At 64.3% G+C, this 23781-nt stretch overlaps 2 protein-coding genes across 2 annotated transcripts in view; one reads left to right on the forward strand and one right to left on the reverse strand.

Annotated features, from left to right (window-relative positions):
- Positions 1-1286: 1286 nt before the first annotated feature.
- On the reverse strand, positions 1287-15947 carry LOC129400870 (laforin-like). Its single transcript, XM_055124069.1, has 4 exons — positions 15486-15947; positions 12143-12275; positions 2657-2819; positions 1287-1473 (listed from the first exon to the last, which is right to left on the reverse strand). The coding sequence occupies exons 1-4, from the start codon at positions 15945-15947 to the stop codon at positions 1287-1289; spliced, it is 945 nt and encodes a 314-aa protein (XP_054980044.1).
- The window catches only part of OLFM1 (olfactomedin 1), a 29711-nt gene continuing 21761 nt past the window's right edge, over positions 15832-23781 (forward strand). The window contains exon 1 of the mRNA XM_055123987.1: positions 15832-16011. Coding sequence (XP_054979962.1) covers positions 15946-16011 — 66 coding nt within the window. The 5' untranslated portion in view covers positions 15832-15945. The remainder of the gene's footprint in view (positions 16012-23781) is intronic.

Raw genomic sequence — 23781 nt, forward strand, 5'->3', positions numbered from 1 at the left:
GGTACAAATGAAACCCCAGGACTGACTGGGCAGAAGGCAGTGCCCAGGGTTCTAAGGACTCTGGGTGTCAAACAGCAAAGCAGCCCCTGAGGTGGGGACAGGGGCGGCCTGAGGGCTCGGAGAGATCTGCAGCGGGGGAGGTGGGGTCCCAGAGGGGCACAGGGAGTCCAGGGATGGCAGAGTCCAGCACCGAGAGTCACACACACACACAGAGCCACAAACACACAAGCACACGTGTACACACACAGAGACACACACACAAACACATGCGTACACACGCATAGAGACACACACATACAGACACACACACACGCGTGCACACACATGCACATAGGGAGACAGCCGTACCATACATACACACACGCACACACAGACACACGCACGGCACACCTGAAGACACAGGTGCAGACACAGGTGCGGGTCCGGAGCGCACCCCCCAGCCCAGGCCAGCGCCGGCCCCTCCTCGGGAAAGAGCTCCAGGCTGGCCCCGCCGCAGCCGCCCGGGGGAGCGGCCACTCCTCGCCTCTTAGCTCTGCCCCCGGCGAGGAGGAGCCGGAGCGTTTATGAACGAAGCAGCGTCCCGAGTGTACGAGAAGGAGCAACTGCGGTAACTAAGCTCTTAACCAGAACTTCTTAGGCATGCAGGAAGCAGGGAGACGCAGTCCGCACCAAGGAAGAAAATCAATCGGGTAAAGGTGACCCAGAAACGACGCAGTGCGCGGAGTCGGGGGAGAAAGCTCGGAGCGGGTGGGGGCTCCGCGCCCGGCCCAGAGCCAAGCAGAGGAGCAGCTCCCCAGCGAGAGGCAGAGAGAACAAAGCCGGGTCCCTCGGCCACCGAGGCCGCCTTGCCAGCAGCGAGACGCACTGGGCTGGAATCTAGGGCAGAGGCAGCGGGCAGTGGCAGGAACTCCCCAAATCAGACGGAGAGGGGCGGGGGCGAGGATGCAGCTCAGCGCGTGCCGGGACGGAGCTCGGAGCAGGAGGGTGGGGGCCGCCGAGCCCCCCGGGAGGAGAGAGCACTGTGTGAGGCGCAGCGGCCCGCAAACGCACGCACACTCCAGCCTCAGGCACCGCCAGCCCCCGCGCCCTGAGCCGCCCCGCCAACACACAGAGCCCATCACAGGTCTTTGAACCGGCGGCAAAGCCCAGAGGGGCCCGAGCGGAGCCCGCTGACCGGGGCCGGGAGGCGGCAGGCCTGGGCTTTGTGGCTTGTCTGAAACCAGAGGCGCCGGCACAACACCCGAGAGCCAGGGAGCACCAGCGCTGTGGCACTGCAGCGCCCCCTCTCAGAAGGGAGGGCTGAGGCTGCGAAAGCGGTCCCGGGCGGGGCGCACACAGGGGCCCGGCTCTGGCCCCAGGCCCCGGAGGCGACCCCAGAGTGTGGAGCTGGACATGGCCCAGAGCAAGTGCAGGCGGAACGAAGTTTCCCGGCCGGGGCAGCTGCCGGCCTTCTGCCGCGGGAAGGGCTCGGGCCTGGCGGGCGGCGGCAAAGGCGCAGGAGTCAGCTGCACACACAGTCCCGGGGGGAGGCCTTGCACGGGACCGGCCGGGTGGGCGCCCCAGCACCCCATAGGGCTCCCCAAACACTGCCAGGAGTGGCCTGAGCACAGAGACAGGAGTACTCCTGTGGACACAAGCAAGACAAAAACCCACCAATATTCAAAGCCAAAGAGCGACGCAGTCTCAAGGGTGTGCTGTGTGTTAAGATGTGTGATGGCAGGGTCTCAGAGCAGGGCGGGGGGTGGGACGGGGCGGGGCAGGCAGGGCCTGGCTCAGTCATCACTCCTGGCAGAGCTCAGGGGGCCGTACGTGGTGCTGGGGATCCAACCTGGGCTGGCAGCGAGCTAGGCAAGCGGAAAGCAGAGCGGGCCCATCAAGGCGAGTCGTGACAAGCTAGATGGGGACCCCGGGAGTCCCGAAGCAGCCGGTCGTCATGGTAGGGGAGAGGCCGACAGGACTGCGGTAACCTTTCCTGACTGTGATGTCACTGGAGAGGTGGGAGAGTGGGTCGGGCACGCTCTTTGCAGACCGCAGGCCTGGGTTATGCCCCGTACGGCCCTCGACCCACACGAGGAATCATCCCTGAGCACAGAGCCAGGAGCAAGGCCTGGGCGTGCCAGGTGTGGCCCAAAGCAGAACAAAAAGCTTAAAGACAGTTTAAAAATGCATGAACACATGGAAAGAAAGGAGCAAGGTGGATGCACTAAAGGCCATAATGAAGTGAGAGGAAGTGGTGAAGGCATGCCCTCTAAGAGGCAGGGGTGGGTGGGCCGGGTTAAGAGGGCCTACACAGGACCTTGCATACACATACCACACACAGGCGCGTGTGCACACACACATACATACACACACAGGTACACACATGTGCATGAATGTGTACACACTCACACACAGGCACATGCACACATGCATGCACACACATAAATGTACACACTCACACAAATGTGGACATGTGCACACATGCATGTAGACATACATGCATGTGCACACATGCACATACACGGTCACAGAGGCATACACACACAAGCACACACAGGCATGCACACACATGCGGGGACATATACACGTATGTGCACACAATCACACACATGCACAGATAAGCACAGCCACACACACAGTCACATGCACACACACACTCACGTACACACACTCTCACTGGCCAGAAAGCCACGAACTCTGCTGTGGCCGCAGCAGGCGGCTCCCGGGCCTGCGCCAGGGGGCGGAGCCGCTCACGCCCGCGCGGTGCAGCAGGTGGCCCGCGGGCTCGCGCAGGTGTGAGAAGCGCCTCCCGCGCAGCCCTGTGCGGCCGCGCCGGAGTCCTGCCAGATGAGATGCGTGTTTACAGAGCTGGGCTCCGTGCGCAGCCACTCATGCACTATTCATGCCGGGGACGGCGCCAACCTCCCTCTCCTCTGTGCCAGCAGGAAGGAGCTTTGTGGCAGCGAGGGGCTGGGGGGGGCCGGCGGGGCGGCAACCCCCCCCCAGCTCCCGAGCCCCCCGGCCCCTGCAGGCCCTGGCCCGCCGTGGGCCCCCGGACTGCCCTCCCAGGCCTCCAGCCGCCCTGTGCCCTCGTAGAGCAGAGCCGCAGCGCCTCGCACCCGAGGCTCAAGGTTACGCAGCATCTCACGGTGATTCGATTAAAAAGGAAACAAAGATACGGGCCGACGTTTGGCCCAAGAATGCGGCTCTCAGGACGTCTCCTGCTCCGCACGGGCCGGGCCTGTGGCCACGCGCTCCCTGGCTCCGTGGCTGGAGGCCCCCGGGCCCTGCTGAGCTCAGAGAAGCGGGGGGGGGGGGGGTCCCTGCCGAGGGCGCCGCCAGTGCTGAGACGTCCCTCGGAGACCTCGGCCAGTGCCGGGGGCTGCGGGCGTCCGGGCTGGGGGCGACCCGGCGGGAGGGCCAAGTGCGCCTGGCTGAGGCCTCCTCGGGAGAGCGAGAGCACGTGGCCGCGGCAGGCTGGGCACGGCAGGGTGAGCCCTCTGAGCCCCGCTGAGGAGCCGCCGGAGCCTGGGCTGGGCTGGTTCCTCCCGGCTCCATCTGGACCCCTCCACGTTCTTTTCCCCTTTGGGCTGGGGCTGGGCCCCCTCCCCGCACTCGGGGCTCACTCCGGGCGGGGCCGGGCCAGGCCGGGCGGGCGTGAGCGAGGCTGGCTCTCGGCACTCAGACAGCCTCGCGTCCTGAGGCTCTGACACGCAGGAGCCCCCTGGGCTGACCGCTGCCCCCGCCTGCTCCCTGCGGCCTTGTAGGGGGGGGGGTCCCAGAGGCACGAGAAGACGCACGCCTGGGAGCGCTTTGGGGGTGTTACTGCGAGCAGGGCCAGCGCGCACTCCAGGGACAAGACACCACACCCCAGGGGCTTCTGAAACGCACTTGCGCCCAGTGAGAGCGAGGCAAGACAGGGTGCGGGGGGCTGGAGCCAGAGCACAGCGGGGAGGGCGTCTGCCTCGCACACGGCCAGCCAGGGTTGATTCCCAGCATCCCATAGGGTCCCCCGAGCACTTCCAGGAGTGATTCCTGAGTGCAGAGCCAGGAGTGACCCCTGAGCATCGCCGGGTGTGACCCAAAAAGGAAACAACAAGGCAGGATGTGGTTCCCTCTGGCCGGGCGTTCGCTCGCGTCCCTGCGTTGCGTTGCTGAGTCTTGTTCCCGAGGGGGGGGTGCCGGGAATCCAGGAGGGGGGCCTCAGGGGAGGGGCTGCCCACCACTCAGTCCTCACCCCTGGCCGCCCCCGGCTGTGCCCCGCTACACCCACGGGAGGAGCATGCTGACGGTCCCCGCGGGAGAAGGTTCTGGAAGGAGACAAAGTACAAGCGCCCAGGACAGAGTCTGTGACGTGCTCGGGGACAGGCTCTGGGCCACCACAAACTCCCGGGGTGGGGCCACGGGCCCGGGTGCAGCGGCCCCTCCGGGGTGGGAGGCGGGGAGGGTCTCCCAGAGAGACAGGAGTGCACTGAGGGTTCAGCACTGGGAGCGCAGGCCGCAAGCCCCCCCCCCGGGACCCCCACCCAGAAAGAGCCGGAGTTGGGAACTCTGGGTGGGCTTGGGGAGGGTCACGCTCCTGGGCTGGCCCCAGCCAAGGCTCTGTCAGGTGGGCTCAGGCCCGCACAGGGCAGCCCCGGCCAGAGGGGGGCGCCGGCGGGGCCTTGGGAGCAGCGGGGCAGGGCGGCCCCTGCAGCTGCAGCCGGGCTGGGCCCACGGACCCCTGCTCAGCCTGCGCCCCCACTCCAGTGGGTGCCCCCCAATTCCAGCCTGCGCCCCCTGACCTGGCCTGTGACCCCTACCCACCTGCAGAGCCCTGACACCCCCATCCCAACGTGCAGACCCCCTTCCCAGGACACCCCCGGGGTGGGTCCAGGCTACTCCCAGGCACTCAGGAACCCATGCACTAAGCTGGCCCGGAAAAGACCTTATCTCTCTTCTAGAACAATCTGGGAGCTGCTGCCCCATTTCTCCCCGTAGCTGCCACGAGCCCCAGCGGCTCTGGGCGTGGACTCCCCGTGGACAGGGCAGCGGCTGCCCAGGCCGGCCCCACGTGAGGACAGGGGCACCGGGGGGCAACCCTCAACACTCCATGCAGAGGACCCTCAGGACAGCATGGAAGGTTCTAAAAGGTTCTAGAAGGTTCTGGAAGGAGAATCAGTTCCCCAGGGGAGCTCCAGTGTCAGGGAGCACTAAGGCATGTGCTACTTTGGAACTTGAGCAAGACGTGCTGGATTGAGACACCATCGCCCGAGCCTCCGTCCCACCTGGGCAGGGGCGGGAGGAAGGCGCGAGCTGAGCTCGCGGCCACATTCAATTAGCCGCAGCCCCCAGCTCGGGCGCCCGCAAGACGGGCCGGGATGAATTTTTCATGGGGCCTGGGCTGTAAATGATTTTTCTATTTACTTATGTAACTCGTACATAAAAGATGACGGGTTTTAATCAAATACAGACCAACTGCAAATTATTCTGGGTAAACAGAGTGAAAAAATTCAATATATGATTGACTCAACACATACGTATATATTATTGATCGTATTAAGAGTTGCAGTCTGGCCCGGGGCGCCCACCCATCAGGGGCTTTGAAGCATCACCTGTGGCTTGGGAACCTTCTAGATGCCCGGGCGGCAGGTGAGGGGAGAGAGAGTGACTTTCCCGCCCGTGTGGGCGCCTGGCCCATCCCCCGTCCCTGGCCGCTGAGGGTCAGCGCTACTCCAGAGTGGCCTGTGCAGAGCTGGGGGCGCGGAAGGGGTGTCTGTGTCGCGGTGCCCACCTCGTGCACTCTGGCAAAGGTGCCTGCCAGTCCCTCTCCCGGGGGGCCGGGGCTGCGGGGGGGGGGCTGCGGGGGTCCTCTGAACAGACACCTGTGTCGCCTGCTTGTCTGGGCCTGGTGAGATCCCCAGGACCAGCATGGACGTTCTGGACCCCAAGGCCCCAAAGGAGGGTCGTGACCCTCCAACCGTGCCCACCTGGCCCACCCCATCCTCTCTGAGGGAAAGGCGTGAGGAGGAGGGGGTCTCGCCTCCCGAGCAGGCAGCGGCCGAGAGAGCCCCCTGCCCCGCCCGGCACTAGGGTCCAGTCTGTGTATGGAGGGGTCAGGCCCACAGGGCCCAGCAGAGGGGGGATGGCGTGTGGCCCCAGGCCCGGCCCCTGCTACCACCTGCCCCCCACCCGCGCGCCCCGGGGCTCAGCCTTGCCTGCTCTCTGCAGGGGTGCGGCCGCACCCGCCCCGGCCACGCCCTGGGCCTGGGCTCCCCGTGGCCAGGGCCGGAGCTGGTCGCCCACGCCTTCCCCGGCAAGGCAGGCAGCAGGGGCGCGGCCGAGTGTCCCTGAGCCGTCCCCACCCCTGCCGGCAGCGCGGGGCCTGCTGTCTGCAGCCCCTTCAGCCCGAGTGTGGGCAGGTGGGCACGGGCCAGGCAGGGCAGGAGCCGCTGTGGGAAGCCCGGGGCAGGGGTGCACTGCGGGACCGCAGGGCTGACGAGGCGGGCTGGGTGGGGGCGCCTGGGGCGAGCGCACAGAGAAGGTCTGCAAGCAGCCACGCCACAGCGACCGCCCACCCCGCGCCTCCCCTGCAGAGGGACGGTCAGACCCCAGCTCCACACAGCTTACCGTGAGTGTGTGACTGTGTGTGTGTGTGTCCCCGTGTGTGTGAGTGTGTGTGACTCTGTGTGTGTCTGTGTGTGACTGTGTGACTCTGTGTGTGAGTGTGTGTGACTGTGTGTGAGTGTGTGTGACTCTGTGTGTGTCTGTGTGTGACTCTGTGTGTGAGTGTGTCTCTGTGTGTTTGACTCTGTGTGAGTGTCTGTGTGTGACTGTGTGTGTCTGTGTGTGACTCTGTGTGTGTCTGTGTGTGACTGTGTGTGACTCTGTGTGTGACTCTGTGTGTGACTCTGTGTGTGTGACTCTGTGTGTGAGTGTCTGTGTGTGACTGTGTGTATGTGTGTGTGACTGTGTGTGAGTGTCTGTGTGTGACTCTGTGTGTCTGTGTGTGAGTGTGTGTGAGTGTGTGTGAGTGTGTGTGACTGTGTGTGACTCTGTGTGTGTGACTCTGTGTGTGACTGTGTGTGACTCTGTGTGTGAGTGTCTGTGTGTGACTGTGTGTGCATGTGTGAGTGCATGCCCTACATGTGTCTAGCCTGTGTGTGCCCCTGCATGTGCATTCCCCCATGTGTGTCCCGTGAGTGTGAGTGTCTATGTGTGACTCTGTGTGTGTGACTCTGTGTGTGTGACTCTGTGTGTGTGACTCTGAGTGTGTGTCTGTGTGTGTCTGTGTGTTTAACTCTGTGTGTGACTGTGTGTGTGTGATTCTGTGTGTGTGAGTGTGTGTGTGTGTGAGTGTGTGTGACTCTGTGTGTGTCTGTGTGTGACTGTGTGTGTGACTGTGTGTGTGTGATTCTGTGTGTGTGAGTGTGTGTGACTGTGTGTGTGTGAGTGTGTGTGTCTGTGTGTGACTGTGTGTGTGTGTGTGAGAGAGACTGTGTAGTGCTGGTACAGCCTCTCCGCCTCTGACGGGCTGTGCTCTGAAATCCCCTCTTCCCGCTGGCCGCTGGGCCCGGAGGAGCTGCGGGGACAGAGGGACAGTGCAGTCGGTGTCGCAGTGGCCGGGCTCCTCCTGAGGCTCCCTGCGCACCCCCTGCAGTCTGCCCCTGGTCTCCACCCCAGCAGCGTCCCCTGGGGGTGGCCCCAGTCTGCCCTGGGGCTGTGCAGGGCGCCCCCTGGCCGAGGGCGGCTTCCCCAGGCCCCCTAGGAGCTGTGCCTTTGGCTGAGGTCTGGATCCGAGGAGCTGTGGGGCTGGGCCGGGCTGCGCCTTCCGGGGGCCGCTGGCGACCACCCGCCAGGCCTTGGAGGCGCCCGGGGCAGAGCAGACAGGCTGACGGAGGAGCGGGCGGGAGAGGGCACTTGCAGCCCGAGGAGACCCCTCCCATTTGGCCTGGCTGCGTGTGTTCCATGTGTGTGCGTGCCCCGTGTATGCCCCACGCATGTACAAGTGTGTGCCATGTGCAGCTCCCATGCGTGCCCCATCTGTGTGTCCTGTGCCTTGCATGTGTGAGTGCATGCCTTACATGTGTCTAGCCTGTGTGTGCCCCTGCATGTGCATTTCCCCATGTGTGTCCCGTGTGCCTTGTACACATGTGTGTGTGTGCCCCAGGCATGCGGAGGGTCCTCTGCTTTGGCCGTGTCCTGGCCACACAGCTGCGAGGCGGGGCTAAACGCGTCTTGTGATGGCCAGGTCAGGTCGCCACAGCGTCTGGGGTCTCCGAAGCCTGAACCTCTGAGCCCTGAGACACACGAGGCCTGGGGAGCCGGAGCCCGGCCTGGCCGTGGGGCCACGCGTGGCTGTAAACACGCCTGTCTGGAATGAGCAAGGGCCAACGGTCAGCAGCCCCGGGCTCGAGGAATGCAGGGACGAGAAATCAATTCTGAGCTGGCAGAGGGAGTGAAAATGAAAAGGTAAGAAATCAAAATAGGAAAACAGCCGCAAACCGTGAGTATTTGCAGACAGGCTTACTGGACGCAGTAAAAACGAAAGGGGCGTCCAGGCTCCGCTGGACGGGCCGAGAAGGCTCAGAGCAGCACAGGCCCCGGGCAGATGGGGAGATGCTGTCGGCTCTGGTCCCACAGGCATCTGCCAAGGAGGGAAACACTGAAAATCATGCCGCCAGTAAAGTTAACAACACTAACGTCTATCGGGAGGGGACGGGAAGGGGCTTAAGGGCCTGGAGCATGAACCGTGCAGCCCCTGGTCCCTGGGCACAGGACCCCCAAATAAAACAAAAGTAAATCAGTTTACAAAAGACAAAAGTGTATCAGAACAACACGCCAGCAGGCCCGACACCTTGGTCAAGCAGACAAATTCCTCGGAAAACAGCCTGTGTCGCAGGGAAGGACTGTGTCCCCCTGACACGAGGCACTCAGACGTCAGGGACGGGAGGAAGAGGAGGCTCAGGGGCTGGAGGACGCGGAGGGGAGCGATGGCACTTTGGAGGCGGAAGTGCACTGGCCCTGCACCCCCAGGCCCGACAGCAACACCTTCATGGCCGAGTCCCTCAATAACAATAACGCATTTTTTAAAAAAGAAGAGAAGAAAAAATGCTTCTAGGGGCTAGAGTGATAGTACAGGGGGAGGGGTGTGCCTTGCACGCAGCCAGCCTCCTTCCATCCCCAGAGCCCCACCAGGAGTGATCCCTGATCTCAGGCCAGCAGCAAACCCTGAGCACTGTCGGGTGTGGCCAAAAAGTAGAAAGACAGAGAAAGAGAGAGAGAAGGGGAAAAACCTTTCCTTGCCAGAATTGAACGAAAAGAAAGAGAAAATCTGAATATTTCTATAGCGAGCCTGGAAAACAGGTCTTAAGAATAGAAACAAGTGCCCCCACATGCATTAAAACAAAATCCTACAGGCCTCGGTATAGCCCCTGCGATCTCGAGACCATCCCAGGGTACGGCTCAGCCGTCACGAGAAACAGGGTGCACGCGAGTCTGCGGGGAGGGCGCTGGCCTTGCACACAGCCGGTCTGGGTTCGATCCCCAGCATCCCACATGGTGCCCCGCCGAGTACCACCAGGAGTGATTCCTGAATGTAGAGCCGGGAGGAAGCCCTGAGCATCACCGGGTACCACCAAACACACACACACACACACACACAGAGACACAACAAATATACACACACACAGACCCACACAGACCCACACACACAGACCCACACAGACACACAGACAGACACACAGATAGACACAGACACACACACACACACACAGACACAACAAATATAAACATACACAGACCCACACACACAGACCCACACAGACACACAGACAGACACACAGACACAGACACACACACAGACACAAACACACACACACACAGACACAACAAATATACACACACAGACCCACACAGACCCACACACAGACACACAGACAGACACAGACACAGACACACACATACACACACACACACACACACACTCACACACCCCGACCAGGGCCCGTGCAGGGACCCGACTGCAAGGCTGGTGCAGCTGTTCCGGGGGTGTGGGGCCACCCCAGCTGTGCGTGAGAGGGCCTTCCGACCGCCCGGGTGACAAGCCGTGCCATGCCGGCTGTCGGACCAGGGGACACTCAGAGGCAGCCGCCGGCCCCTGAGGGGGACACGGGGCTCCCCAAGACCTGGGGCCTGGGCACAGTGTTCACTCAGGGGCCCCCGCCGGAGACCGAAGGAGCCTGCGTGTCCCTCGTCTGTGACGCGCGGCCGGAGCAGAGGACAGGGCCCTCCCACGGGGCCGAGCCCGCCTGCCCCAGCAGCCTCTCGGGCTCCGTGCCAACGCCCTCCCGCCCGGCTGACCCGACACGGGCTCGGCTCTGAGCCACCAGATGGGCTTGCACACGCCCCCCAGGTAGGATTGTGGGGGCTGCTGCCCAAAGGCTGGGAGCAGCCTCGATGAGCACTGGGCATGAGCACTGGGCCTCCCTGGGGCCACAGCCTCCCGGCACCTCTGAGGTTTCTGCTATCGTCGCCGCCCTGGTCCCAAATTGTGCTCTAGGGACTCTGGGAGTGGAGAAGCTGCAGCTCCGGGCTGTCTGCGGGCGCAGAGCTGGGGACCCAGGGGCTTCGGGGGGCGGGCGGGAGCAGGGGAGGTCGTGGGAGGGCCCTGGGGAGGGGGCGCCAGCAGCACTGAGCTGAGCCCCGGGGACAGAAGGACTGGGTCACTGACCACCTGGCACCCGGGCCGTGGTTTCCTCGCCTGGAGAGGTGGGAGCTACCGGCTTAAATCAGACCGGGAAGAGGAGCCCGGGGCACCCGGCCCCCTGCTCAGTGCCCAGAGGCCCCGCCCCTCGTGGGGCAGCTGGGACTCCCGGAAGCCAGCCTGGGTCGCTTCCTCTTATTCTTTTCAAACAATTAAGCAAACAGAAGATTTTGTTCTGATTAGCGTTGACAAAATCCTTGCTAGATTTTACATCTCCCATTTTTAACTCTTTTAAATTTTATTAAATCAGGAGATACACAGTTACAAAGCCGTCCAGGACTGGGTTTCAGTTACAATGTTGCAATGCCGCCCTGCCGCTGACTTGGTCTCCTCGGTCCCTGCCCCTGTCCCTGTGTCTCTCTCTGTCTCTGTCTCTCTCTGCCCCTGTCTCTGTCTCCCTGTCTCTGTCCCTGCCCCTGTCTCTGTCTCTCTCTGTCTCTGTCCCTGTCTCTCTATCTCTCTCTGTCTCTCTGCCCCTGTCTCTGTCTCCCTGTCTCTGTCTCTGCCCCGTCACTGTCTCTCTGTCTCTGTCTCTGCCTCAGTCTCTCTCTCCTCCAGTCGCTGCGCTGTGCGGGCCAGGAGCGGTCAGGTACCTTGCGTCTCCCTCTCCCTGCTGTCTCTTGTCCAGAGTGACCGTCCCCAGCTGCCACTGTCTCCTTGTCACAGTGGTCCCTCCTCTGACCTAACTGCCCCCGACCCCCGCTTTGGCCAATGCTCTGACTGCCGACCCCCGGCCCAGCACAGGCCCCCCCGTCGGGGATTCCCTTCCTGCGCCCACCTGCCCCGCGCCACGCTGCCTGTCCCTGGTGGCCCAGGCCACAGCGTCCCGGGACCCCGGAAAGCAGAGAGCACCCTTCCTCCCCTCCCCTTCCCGAGCCCGTCCCCGCGAGGATGGCCCCGCTCCCCACACCCTCCCCCGCCCATCCTGCTCCTCTCCCGTGCCCGACCCCCGTCCGCCCCTCCTTGCTCTCCCCCACCAGCTTCCTCCCCCAGACCTCCCGGGTGCCCCAGCTTGGCGTGGCCTCCTGAGAGACCCCCGACCGGGATCTCGGGGGGCCCCGGGCAGCCTCGCCTCAGCCAGTGCCCCCAACCAGCCGTCCCAAACACAACCGCCCTCACCCTGGGCCCTGCCTCAGGGCCCTGCAGAGGGTTGTCTGGGCACTTCCCGGGTGTTGAGTATCGGATGGCGGCCTCAAGGAGTGGGCCCGCGCAGGACGGGCTGATGGGCCGAGGACCCCGCAGAGCGGACCCACAGAGGGTGGGGTGAGGGACCGTGTGGCCCCCGAGGAGCAGAATGATGTGACCATAAGCCAAGGGGTACTGGTACCCCAAGAAACAGCTCCAGAACAGGCGGGAAAAACCGCACCCTGGGGTGCCCTGGGGTGTCAGAGGCGAGAAGGCCGGAGTCACATCCCTGACCGCCATGGGGGCATGGGAGGGCCCCTCGGAGTCCGGAGCCCAGGGCGGCCCCCCGCAGCGGCCTTCGGGACCCAGACTCCGGGAGCCCCTTAAGGTCCTGTGGGTGCCTCAAGGGGGCCCCAAGAATCTGTGCCTGAGGGGAGGGGGGAGTCACAGTCCAGGTGAAAGGGTGCTTGCCATGCACGAGGCCGACCCGGGTTGGGTCCCGAGCAGGGGGAGTGGGCAAGGTGGGTGCCCGTGGGGACGGGGTACGGGAGGGCTCGCGCCTCGGCTGGCTGAGGGCACATGACCCCGTGAGTCTGTTCCGTGTGTGGGACTCGCCCCACCAGCTGGGGACTGGGGGCACGTGGCTGAGCAGGTCCGGGTGAGCCCGTGGCCCTGGCCATCCACAGCCCCCCAGCCCCCTCGGAAGCCTCTGCCCAGCCCCCCGCCCGCCCCCAGCCTGCACCCGCCTCTGTCAACACCTGCCACTGATGAGTCAGGTTCGGGCCCAACCCCGGGAAGCTGCTGGGGCCCTGGGCACTGCGCCCGGAGGAGGGGAGTGGGCAGCCCACACCCCGGAGGACAGGCGGCCGGACACTCGCGTGGGTTAGGCTCCATTTGCTCAGAAATTTGCAGAGAACGGAGAGTTAGTGCCGTTGCCTTGGCAACCGTGGGTCCCATTCTAATGAGGCTGGCGAGGAAAGAGGCTTGTCTTAAAGGGGCAGGAAGCCCATCGATCCGCGGGGACTGCAGGGTGCTGGCAGCCCCAGGAGGAGCCGGCAGGGGAGGAGGGGACCCTGCTGGTCTGGAGGGGTGCCTGCTGCTACTCCGGAGCAGTGCCCCATGGTCCGTGCCTGCTGGGCTCAGGGGCTCCCAGCCGGCTGCCCCGGGCAGGAAGGACCCTCGCGCAGGCCCCCGCCAGCCCAGCGCGCGGCCGCGTGAGACCTCCAGGGCTTCCCAGCTGGCAGAAGGAAGCCAGACCCACGGCACAGCAGAGGTGCCCGCCTGGGCCCCGGACTTCATCCAGGGCCAAAGCGGGCAGCAGAAACCCAACCCCAGAAACCCAGAGCCACGCGGAGCGGTCAGCACCGGGGCGTGTGGCCACAGGAGGGGACACAAATACAACCAACTCTGAGCACTGAACCGGGAGCAGGGAGAGGAGGGCGAGGAAGGGAGACGGTCTCTGTGCTAGGAACACACGTGTGGGTAGGGTGAAGCTGCAAGCAAACCCAACTCCAAACTGGCAAGGTCTCAGCTCTCCGGTGCCAATGTTCCAGAAGGTTCTAGAAGCACCTCATGGTAGATGAATGAGCCTTTATTTGGCACCTTCCGTCTTACCTGGCTTGCCTGCCTCCCTCGGTCTCAGGAGAGAGGTACCAGGAGCTCAGGATGGGATTTGGCCTGAGGGCTGGTAGCCCACTCTTCATCGGTCCTCACGTGTTTGTGCGGGCATCTGTATGGCACCCGCCAGCCGCATGCCAACAGCCCTGGGCCCTGCATCTCGGCTTTCCTGGACTATTGGCTTTTCATTTTCTTAAAGCAATATGAAACTAATTACAAATACATTATTTAAGAGAGCTCTGTGAGGACAGAACCCACACACCACATAATTCACCCAGGGAAAGGTACAATTCAAAGCTTGTTGGTATATTTATTATCGCCCTTCAACCGTGGTAAAGATTATATGTATGTACATATGACAACATTTGCCATTTTAAGTGTACGACTAATTGGCATAATTACATTCATCTTGTTGTCAAAGCAGTGGTCACTGAATTATGAACCCAAGACTACTTCTAATTATCTCTTTCTGTTAGCTATTTCCAGAGCTTTTTATGACCTGAAATGTTAATTCTCTCATCACAAAATAGGGGCTGTAATGGTAGTACAGCAGGGAGGGTGTTGCCTTGCATGCGGCCTAACTGGGCTCAATCCCAGCATCCCTTATGGTCCCCCAGTCTCGTCAAGAGTAATTCCTGAGACCAGAGCCAGAAGTAACCCCTGTGCAACACTGGGTGTGGCCCCAAAGCAAAAATGCAAAAACTACCTCTCCCACCTGAGAAAAACTACCTTTCCCAAAAACTACCTCCCCAAAACTACCTTTCCCCTGAGCCCCGGTCACAGAGCTTCCCTGGCCCCGCTGGCCTCTCAGCACCTCCTGTAAGCCGAATCCTGCAGGATTTATCCTGCTGTCTGCTTAATCCACTTGCACGCTGTCTCCATGGCCCACGACGTGTGAGCAGCCAAATCTCTTTTCCTTGGAAGCTGAACAGCCCGAGTCTTGCTGGGAGTGGGAGACACCACACCCCATGTTGTGGAAAACCCACACCCACATCATATCAGGGAGAGGCCACGCCCACAGCAAGGAGAGACCACACCCACATGGGAGAGACCACGCCCACACTGGAGAGACCACACCCACAACAAGGAGAGACCACGCCCACAATGGGAAAGACCACACCCACAGCAGCAAAAGACCACGCCCGTATCAGGGAGACCACGCCCACAACAGGTAGAGGTCATGCCCACAGCAGGGAGACCACACCCACACTGGAAGAGACCACGCCCACCAGGGGAGAGACCACACCCACAGCAGGGAAGACCACGCCCACACCAGGAGAAGCCACGCCCACATGGGGAGAAGCCACACCCTCATAGGGACCCGCCAAGCCCCTTCAAGTGCCAAGCCCCTTCAAGTGCCCTTTTTCTGGGACACAAGACCCTCCCTCCCTCTCTGGAACCCGGAAGGCGGGTTCTGCGTGTGACCCTCTTCCCAAGACGAAGTAAATGCCCAGCAGCGGAACTGCCAGGTCAGAGACGAGGCGCATCGTTTTTTGGATAAAACCGCTGCTGGTGAAAGTTGGACCCCGGCTGTCAGACCTCCCGGGGTCCGCGCCCCTTCCCTTGAAGCGAAACCCCAAAGGCTGCGTCGGTCTCAGCCCCACGAGCACCCGTGCGGCCACGCAGAGCCCCGTGCAGGCCGCCTGTGTCCCCAGCAGGGTCCAGCACGGCCTCCTGGCCATTCCCGCAGAGGGACGTCCTACCCGCTCCTTCCTCGTGCGCGCCCAGGAGGCAGGAGTGGGAACAGGCCCAGGCTGCTCGCCCAGACCCAGTGCTCCAGGCCGAGCGCGCGCCCACCCCCGGGCTGCCCAGCGACCTGCAAACCCTTCCCACTCCCTCCAGGAGTAAAGGCCAGAGCGAAAGGGAAGGCCTCGCCCGGAGTCGCGGGAGTCTGTCCGTCCGGGTGCCCCCAGCCCGGCCCCCACTGCGGGCCGAGGACGGGCAGGTGCGCCAGGTGGGCCCCGCCCGGCGCAGCGCCCTCCCTGCAGGGATGCGCCGGGGAGGGCCAGGCTCTCCGCACAGGCCGCGCGTGCAGAAGCCCCTGGAAGCCGCGGCGGCCGCGCTCCTCCCGCGGGCTCCGGTCCCCGCGGGCCGTCCTGGGCGCGCAGAGTCGCGCCCCGGGCCCCTCCGGAGCCCGCCCGTGCCCGGCCCGCAGGCCCGCGCGCGCCAGGCAGGCGACCCCCGCGGGCAGGGGACGGCCGGCGGGCGCCGGGGCGCGCGGGACCCCGCCGGGCTCGGCGCCCCGCCCGCCAGCCCTCCGCAGCCGCGGCCCGAGTTCGATTCCCCCGCCGGCTGATGTCACATCCTGCGCCGGCCGCGCCCGCGCCCCGCCTCCGGGGAGGGGCGAGGCGGGGCGGCCGCGGGCAGCGGCGCGCGGGCCCGAGCGAGCGGCAGAGCCGAGGCGCCGCCTGCCGCTGCCGAGCGCGGGACCCGCCGCCGCCCGGCCCCGCCGCCCGCACCCCGCACCGAGCGGCCGCGACATGCCTCCGGCCCGGAAGCTCCTCGGCCTCCTCTTCCTCGTCCTGATGGGCACCGAACTCACCCAAGTACGTGCAGCAACGCCATCTTCCCTGCGCCCGGGGCGCCGCGCCCGGCGCGGGTGCGGGTCGGCCGCGCGCGGGGGCCCCGCCGGGGCCCGGCCCGGCCCGCGGGAAGTTCGGCGGCGCCGCAGGCGTGGTCCTGGGGGGCGTCCCGGGCCCGGGGACTCCCCGCGCCCCGCAGGACCCGCCGGGCCGCGCCGCGGGAAGGCGCTGGGCACATGCCCGTGCCAGGCGGGAGGGCACCGCCGTGTGCGGCGCGGGCGCCCCCGAGCGCGGCTCTGCTCGGGGGCTCCATTTCCGAGCCCCGGAGGGCTGGCAGGTGGGGGAGGAGGAGAGCGGCGCGGGCGGGCTGGGGTGCCGCCTTGGCACCGGCCGCCCGGGAGTGACATTAAAATGCCCTTTCCGCGGGCCTGGGGCCACCCTCGGGCCGGGAGGGAGGGGGCGGCAGCCCCCACCGTGGCCCCAGCCCCCTCCTGCAGCCTCTCAGCCCGAGAGGGAACAAAAGGAAGAGGCTGGCGGAGGTGGGGAGAGGGGCTGCGGGGGGCCGCCCTGCCCGCGGGCCCGGCCGCCAAGGCCCCTGCCCCAGGACCCCTACAGCCCACCACGGCCGGGTCCCTGGAGCTGCTCTGCGTGGGCTCCCGGAGAGAAGTTCTCCCGGCAGCCCGGAAGCCTGGCCAGAGGGGGTGCATGCACACGCGCACACACACAGTCACATAGACACACACTCACAGACACACACTGTCACATACACAGCCACACAGACACTGTCACATAGATACATACACAGTCACATAGAAACACACGTGTAGACACACTGTCACAAAGATACACAGTCGTAGAGAAACAGTCATACAGATACACACCCAGAGACACTGATCATGTGGATACACTCACATTCACACAAAGACACAATCACATAGATGCAGACATACACTCATTCACAAATCGGCTCATAGAAACACACTCACACACAATCACATAGTTACACAGACACACAGAAACATGTTTATACACAGAATACATGCATTCACATAGATATGCACTCACAATCACATTAATACACGCAGACACACACAGAGTCATGTAGATACACACAATTACATGTATAGATACAACATACAGTCAGATAGAAACATACAGCAAACAGTCATAGGTACAGACACACTATCACATAGATATATAGCACACCAACACAGACACACACAGATACACACAACACACAAACTCACAGATGTACACTCATGTAGATACACACATAGACACACAATCGCATAGATACACATTCATATACCAAGACAGTCATATCGATGCTCACACACACAGTTCACACACTCAGTCACAGAGCTGTACACAGACGTGCACTCACACATAGAGTCAAACACATTTAATTACACAGATAACAGACATACAGACACACACACAAACACAGTCATATACACACAGTCATACACTCCCACACTTGGGCACACACAAAGACACAGACACACAGACACACTTGAGAACACTCACAGGTGCACGTCACACACATGTACACTCAGGGAAGCACAGACACATGAGACATGCATTCACACACACAGACACAGACACATACACACACACACACACACTGGGTCTCAGGCAGGGGAGCTGCGGGCACGTCTTTAGACTCGGTGCCGGCCCCCCCCAGTGGCCTCTCGCAGGCACCGGGCTGTGTTCCGAGACTCAGGCTCCTCCTTGGACCCCTGGCCAGATCCCTGTGCCTGAACCTGGCCTGCACACAGCCCCTGACCGACTCTGGCCAGCACCCGGCCAGCACCCTGGCCAGCACCCGGGCACGCGGCCAGCACCCTGGCCAGCTCCCGGGCCTGGGTTCCCCGGGGAACTTGCTCTCTCTGAGGCTGAGCCCGGCGCCCGGCCCAGAGGCACCTGCCCTCCCGGCCCCGCCTGAGCGCGGCCCTGGCCGGGGGCATCTGGGAGCAGAGGCCGCGCCGGCAAGCCTCGCTCCCCGTTTCCCCGCCCCGGCACTGCCCACGGTCCTGCAGCGGGACCCCAGCCGGGGCGGGGAGCAGTGTGGGCCCCAGGCTGGGCCCTCGGGTGCAGCCCTGCAGGCCAGGGACCCTGCTGAGAGACCGCTGGGCTTCAGACGGGGCAGAGGCTCCGGGGACTGCCCTCGGGGCCCCCAGCCACACGCCCTCCCACTTCAGCCACCACCTCCCAGGGGCCCAGACACGTGTGGTGGGCACATGTGTGTATGTGTGAGTGTGCACATGTAAACACACGTGTGCAGGTGCATCTTGCATGTATGCACACAAATCCCTGTGTATGCCGTTATGGGCTGTATGTGCACATGTCTGTGTCTGTATGCCTGTGTATGTATGCATGTATGTGCACATGCGCTCTATTTGCATATTTTGATGAATTGCACATGTGTCCTGCGTGTATATATGCTGTGTGTATACATGTATTGGATATGCCAAAAACAGTAACAATAAGTCTCTCAATGAGAGATGTTACTGGTGCCCGCTCAAACAAATTGATGAGCAACGGGATAACAGTCACAGTCACATACATGTGTGTATATACACTGAGTGTATTCATGTGTCCATGTTTATATATATGCTGTGTGTATACATGTGCCCTATGTGTACATATGCTGTGTGTGCCAGTGTCCATGTGTGTACTGCATACGTACATGTGCCCTGTGTGTATATGTGTGCTTGCGTACATGGGCCCATGTGTATATATGCTATGTGTGCATATGTGCCCATTGTGTGTTGTATGTACATGTGCTCTTGTGTGCTGCACACATACTTATGTGTATGCAGTGTGTGCATATGTGTCATGTGTGCCCATGTGCCTGTTTATGTGTGCATGCACGTGCCTTGTGTGTATATGTGCCCATGTGTATGCACACATGTGAGCTGCTTGTATACATGTCCCTATGTGTAAGTCTGCTACATGTCTACATGTGTGTATCTGTGTGCATATGTGCACATATATTCATATGTGTTCTGTGCATGCACTTGTGCCCTGTGTGCACAGGTGTGCTGCATCTGTGTGTGCAGTGAACCATGTACACATGTCCATGTGTGCATAATGCACAGTGTCTATTTATTGCTTCATATGCACACAAGCTGTGTGTGCATGATTGCACACATGCCCGTGTGCATGTGCATGCCAATGTGTACTGGTGCACATGCATGCATGTGTGTGCACACATGCCGTGAGTGTATGTGGGAGTGAGGTCTGCAGCAGCTCAGAACCCACTCTACAGCCTGTGAGGTGCCCATGGCGGGGCGGGCAGCACAGGGCCATCCATCTGTCCCCTGTGGCACCCTGGCGCTGCCCCCCTGGGTGTGATGCCCGTGAGCGGCTGGCGGGCTGTGTCATGCCAGGCCCCGTCCAGGACAGGGGCTCTGTGCGTCCCCGCCCCGGCTTCTCCCGAGAGGTGGCGTGTGCCCTTCCTCCGTGCCCGAGCTCTGCCTCCTGCAGACGCCGGGCGTCCAGGCTCCCGCCGCCCTCCTCTCCTTGTGCTGCTGACCCTGACGTTGGCCCCGGCCCCTCGCAGCCTCCGTGGCCCCTGCGAGGAGAGTCTGAGTGGAGTTTCCGGGAGCCCAGCCCGCACGGCCCCACTCTCCCCGCCCCTGCCCTCGCGGGGTGGCTGGTGGCGTTGGGTCTCGCCCTGGAGCCTGGGCAGCAGCATCACAGCCCATGGGGGCTCCTGGGGCCTGTTTGTGGCCCTGCTTGGCTCAGGGGGCAGCGCGGACTCGGGGACTTGGGGAGGCCAGGGCGGGCGGTGGCTTCACGGCGAGGGGGCGGCGGGCGTGCAAGGCTGCTGTCCGTGCCGGGGTCTGGGGGCTGCGGCTGACCCCACAGGAGGGGGCAGAGGACGTGGGCAGAGGGGCAGTCCTGGGGGGGGGGCCGGTGCGGGTGGGCAGCCCAGGCTGGAACTGGCGCAGGCCGGTGCCCCGCAGCCCCGCCCTCCTGCCCTGCCGTCCTCCCGGGCTGGTGGCCCGGCTGCGGTCACCTCAGCCCTGGCAGGGTGGACCCAGGCCCCGCTGGGGGCGCTGTGGGCAAGGTGGGTGTCCCCAGGGGCCGACGCAGTGACCCTCAGGCCGGATCCGGGCTGTCCTCTGGCCTCGGCTCAGCTGCTCTGCGGGGACCCCCCGGCCCGTGCCCCCCAGGCCTGCCTGTGCTGCGGGAGGCTGGCGGCAGGAGCTGAGGACTGGGGTTCGAGTTCTTCCTGTGCTTGGTTTCACGGGGCTGAGCCCACCCTGACCCTGTTGGCTGGTGAGTCCTGGGGCCACTGAAGCCGCCCGAGTCAGTGCCCTGGGGCCATCCAGCAACCTCTGCCCCAGGACAGGCGGCCCGGCCTCCGCCTGCGTTTGCTACTAGTTGTCGGGATGGGGATGAGCGGCCGAGTGCAGGGGTGGGGGCGTGCGGGGGGGGGGGGCTGGGGGCGCCCTGGGCTCTGCCGGTTCTGGTGTGAGCCCCCGCCCCCTCGTTCCTGCCTCTCCCGCGATGGCAGTCCCGGACACGCCTGCCGTGTGACCCTGGGGACGGAAGACTCACTGCCCGTCAGTGTGGGGCTGCGCAGGGGTGCGGGTGGGCGGGTGTGTCCTCACACGGCCGGCTCTCGGCTTCTGACAGGGCTTGTGGGGCACGGCCAGCCCAGGTGGGGGCCAGGAGGCAGCCGCCTGGGGGGTCTTCGGAGCAGTGAGCAGGGCTCGGGGGCGGCCCTTTTCGCTCCCCGCTGGGGTCCACGGCCCAGTTTGCGCCATCCCAGGAGGCCGAGAGGGCTGGCGGTGCTGGGGCTCAGAGCTGCTGCCCACTCCTCGCCGGGCCCCACCCCGGGACAGAGCAGGACGTGCGGCCTTCGGGGCGGGAAAGGGCGCAGGGTGGCCTCGGCCCGGGCTGCTGCGGGCAGAAGCCAAAGGCGTCACGTGACGCGGGCCTGGCCCCCCCCCCCAGGCCGTGTCCACCCGGGGAGCCCCGTCCAGAAAGCGGCGGCGGTCAGTGTGGCCTTGGTCAGGAGCAGAGGGCAGCTCGGCAGCTGGACTGGGGCGCAGAGCGGCTCCCAGGAGGGCTCCCCTGATTGGACGAGGTCCGAGGCCCCGGCCCGGCCACACCTGACCACGGCGGTTCGGGGGCAGCCGCTCCACTTGCTGCCCTCACATGGGCTCAGGGACTTCCCGTGGGACTGCCGCAGCCGCCCTGCCCCGACTCCCCTGACCCTGACCGTCCTGCCCCTGACCGCCCTGCCCCGACTGTCCTCCCTGTGGCCGCCCTGCCCTGACCGCCCTGCCCCTGACTGCCCTGCCCCGACCGTCCTGCCCGTGTCCGTCCTGCCCCTGACTGCCCTGCCACGACCGTCCTGCCCCTGACCATCCTGCCCGTGTCTGTCCTGCCCCTGACCGCCCTGCCATGACCTACTGACACGTAGGGCCCCTGACCGCCCTGCCCCGACCGTCCTCCCTGTGGCCACCCTGCCCTGACCGTCCTGCCGGTGTCCGTCCTGCCCGACCGCCCTGCCCCTGACTGCCCTGCCCAGACCGTCCTGCCCGTGTCCGTCCTGCCCCTGACCGCCCTGTCCCTGACCGCCCTGCCCCGACCATCCTGCCCATGTCCGTCCTGCCCCCGACTCCCCTGCCCCTGACCGTCCTGTCCCTGACCGTCCTGCCCCGACTGTCCTGCCTATGTCCATCCTGCCCGTGTCCATCCTGCCCCTGACCACCCTGCCCCTGACCGCCCTGCCCGTGGCCGCCTTCCTGCGGCGGGGCAGAGGGCGCAGGAGCCCTGAGCTCTCCCTGGTGTCTGGGTCCAGAACCTCTCAAAGTTCCTTCGCACAAAGGCTGAGGAGGTTCCTATGATGCCCCTCCCCCCCTCCTCTCCCACCGCTCTGCCCCTCCCCTTCTCCTCACCCCCCATTCTCCCCTCGCCTCCTCATCACCTCCTTCTTTCCCTTCTTTCTCCCTCCCACCTCCCTTCCCTTCTCCCCCCTTCTGCTGTTCCCATCTCCCTCCTCCCCTCCTCTCTCCCTCCTGCTGCCCTGCTTCCCCCCTTCTTTCTCTACCTCTCTGCAAACCCCCCAGCCTGGACGAATGATGTGAGAAAAACAGGTGTAATTTCCAGAGGGCCACAGGGCCCAAACCGTGTCATTAGGGAGCCCAGGGGACCGGACGGGGCAATGCAGGGGTGGAGGGGGAGGGTTGCTGCGTTTCCCGGCACGTGGAGCCCCAGTGCCTGCGTGCCCGCAGGAGCCGAGCGTTGGTGCGGGGATGGGTGTTTGGTTACGTAACGCCTGCCCGGAGCTGCTGCGGGTGGCGGGTGGGTCCCTGTGTGCCCAGCCAGGCTGGCCAGTGGGTGAGAGAGGGGAGGGACAGGTGACCCCAGCAGGCCGGAGCCGGGCGCCACTGGGCAGACGTCTGAGCTGGGCCCGGCAGGTGGGGGCTCCGGGCATCTGTCCCTGGGACCCCTGAGGGTCACGGTGGCCCTGTGTGCCCCCAAACTGACACGTAGGGACTCTGGCCCCCAAAGGTGATGGCTCTAGGTGGGGCCTTGGGCTCTGTCCTGCCTGAGTGGGGTCAGTGGCTGACTAGCTCCAGGGCCCCCGCCCCTCCTCCCAGGGGCCCTCCATGGCCACGACCAGTCCTGCCCACTCAGTGACTCCTGGGGCAGATGGGGTGGTTAGGGCTGGGGGGGCACAGGGAGCAGCGGACCCTGCATGACCTTGGACCGTGACCTCTGGGGCTGGGTCAGACACTCAGTGTCAGAGAAGGAGGCTGCCCCCTGCCCTACCTCCAGACCCCGCGTGCAGACAGCCCTGGGTGCCGGGACCCGGGGTCCACACTCGCCTTCTGCTCTCGACTCCGGCCCGGATCCAGCCCGGCCCTGACCCCGGCCCCTGACCCCTGGCCCTCCACCCGGCCCTCGCTGTCGTCCCTCCGTCCAGCCCCTCGGTCCCTCCACCCCAGCCCTCCTTTGCCTCCGGAGACGCCATCTGCTGGTGCTCTCGGGTGGGGGGAGGTAGCGGTGACCCCAACAGTGAGCCGGACTCTGAGCTTGGGAACGGGCACTCCCAGATGGTAGGGTGCAGGGGTGAGGGGCGCAGGGCGCGGGGCGCAGGGCAGAGTGCAGGGGTGTGGGGTTCCTTCTGGGCACAGCGAGTCTGGAGGAGCCGGGGGTGGGGGGTGGGGAGTGGGCAGCCCATCGCCGGGTGCAGGCCCAGGCCAGGCCCCAGCCAGCCAGGCAGGGCATGGTCAGGGCATCGACTCCTGGCCCCGGGCCGGCCCACCCCAGCTGCTGGGCAGCCCCGCCGGCATCTCCCTCCCGCCATGGCCCCCGAGCACGTGGCCTCGGGGACAGCAGTCCCGTGCGGTTTGCCAGCCAGGCCGTGTCTCCTGAGTGTGGATGCCAGCTGCACATCGTCCCGGGGCCCGACATCAGATCAAATCAGAAGCTCTCGGGGCCCTCGAGAGGCCTCTGCACCCCCCCCCCCCCGACTGTGCCCATGAAGGCGGCCGCAGACCTCTGCCCTGGGCTGCTGGCGCTCCGGCCACCGTGCCCACGGGAGGCAGCCCGGGAGAGGGCGGAGGTCCCCAGCAGCCCCTCACCGGCCCACGAGTTGCCCGCGGGTTGTGTGCAGGCTGCCGGCTGGCTGCACCGCAGCTGCCCCTCAGTTTTCCCCTGGCACCCCACAGAGAGGACATGGGAAACTGAGGCATCGAAGGCTTCACCCAGGGTCTCCATCAGCAAGTGGCCAGCACGCTGGGCCCGCGGACGTCCCTGGGCAGTACC

Source organism: Sorex araneus, chromosome 1 (assembly GCF_027595985.1).
Source record: "Sorex araneus isolate mSorAra2 chromosome 1, mSorAra2.pri, whole genome shotgun sequence".
NCBI lineage: Eukaryota > Metazoa > Chordata > Mammalia > Eulipotyphla > Soricidae > Sorex > Sorex araneus.

Coding starts and splice junctions, on each gene's coding strand:
- LOC129400870 (XM_055124069.1), bottom strand. CDS start 15,947: ATGTCGCGGCCGCTCGGTGCGGGGTGCGGGCGGCGGGGCCGGGCGGCG. Junction 2,820..12,142: donor CCTCCCATGCCCCCATGGCG/GTCAGGGATGTG, acceptor CTCATCTGGCAG/GACTCCGGCGCGGCCGCACA. Junction 1,474..2,656: donor AGTTCGTGGCTTTCTGGCCA/GTGAGAGTGTGT, acceptor GCCGCCCGCCAG/GCCCGAGCCCTTCCCGCGGC.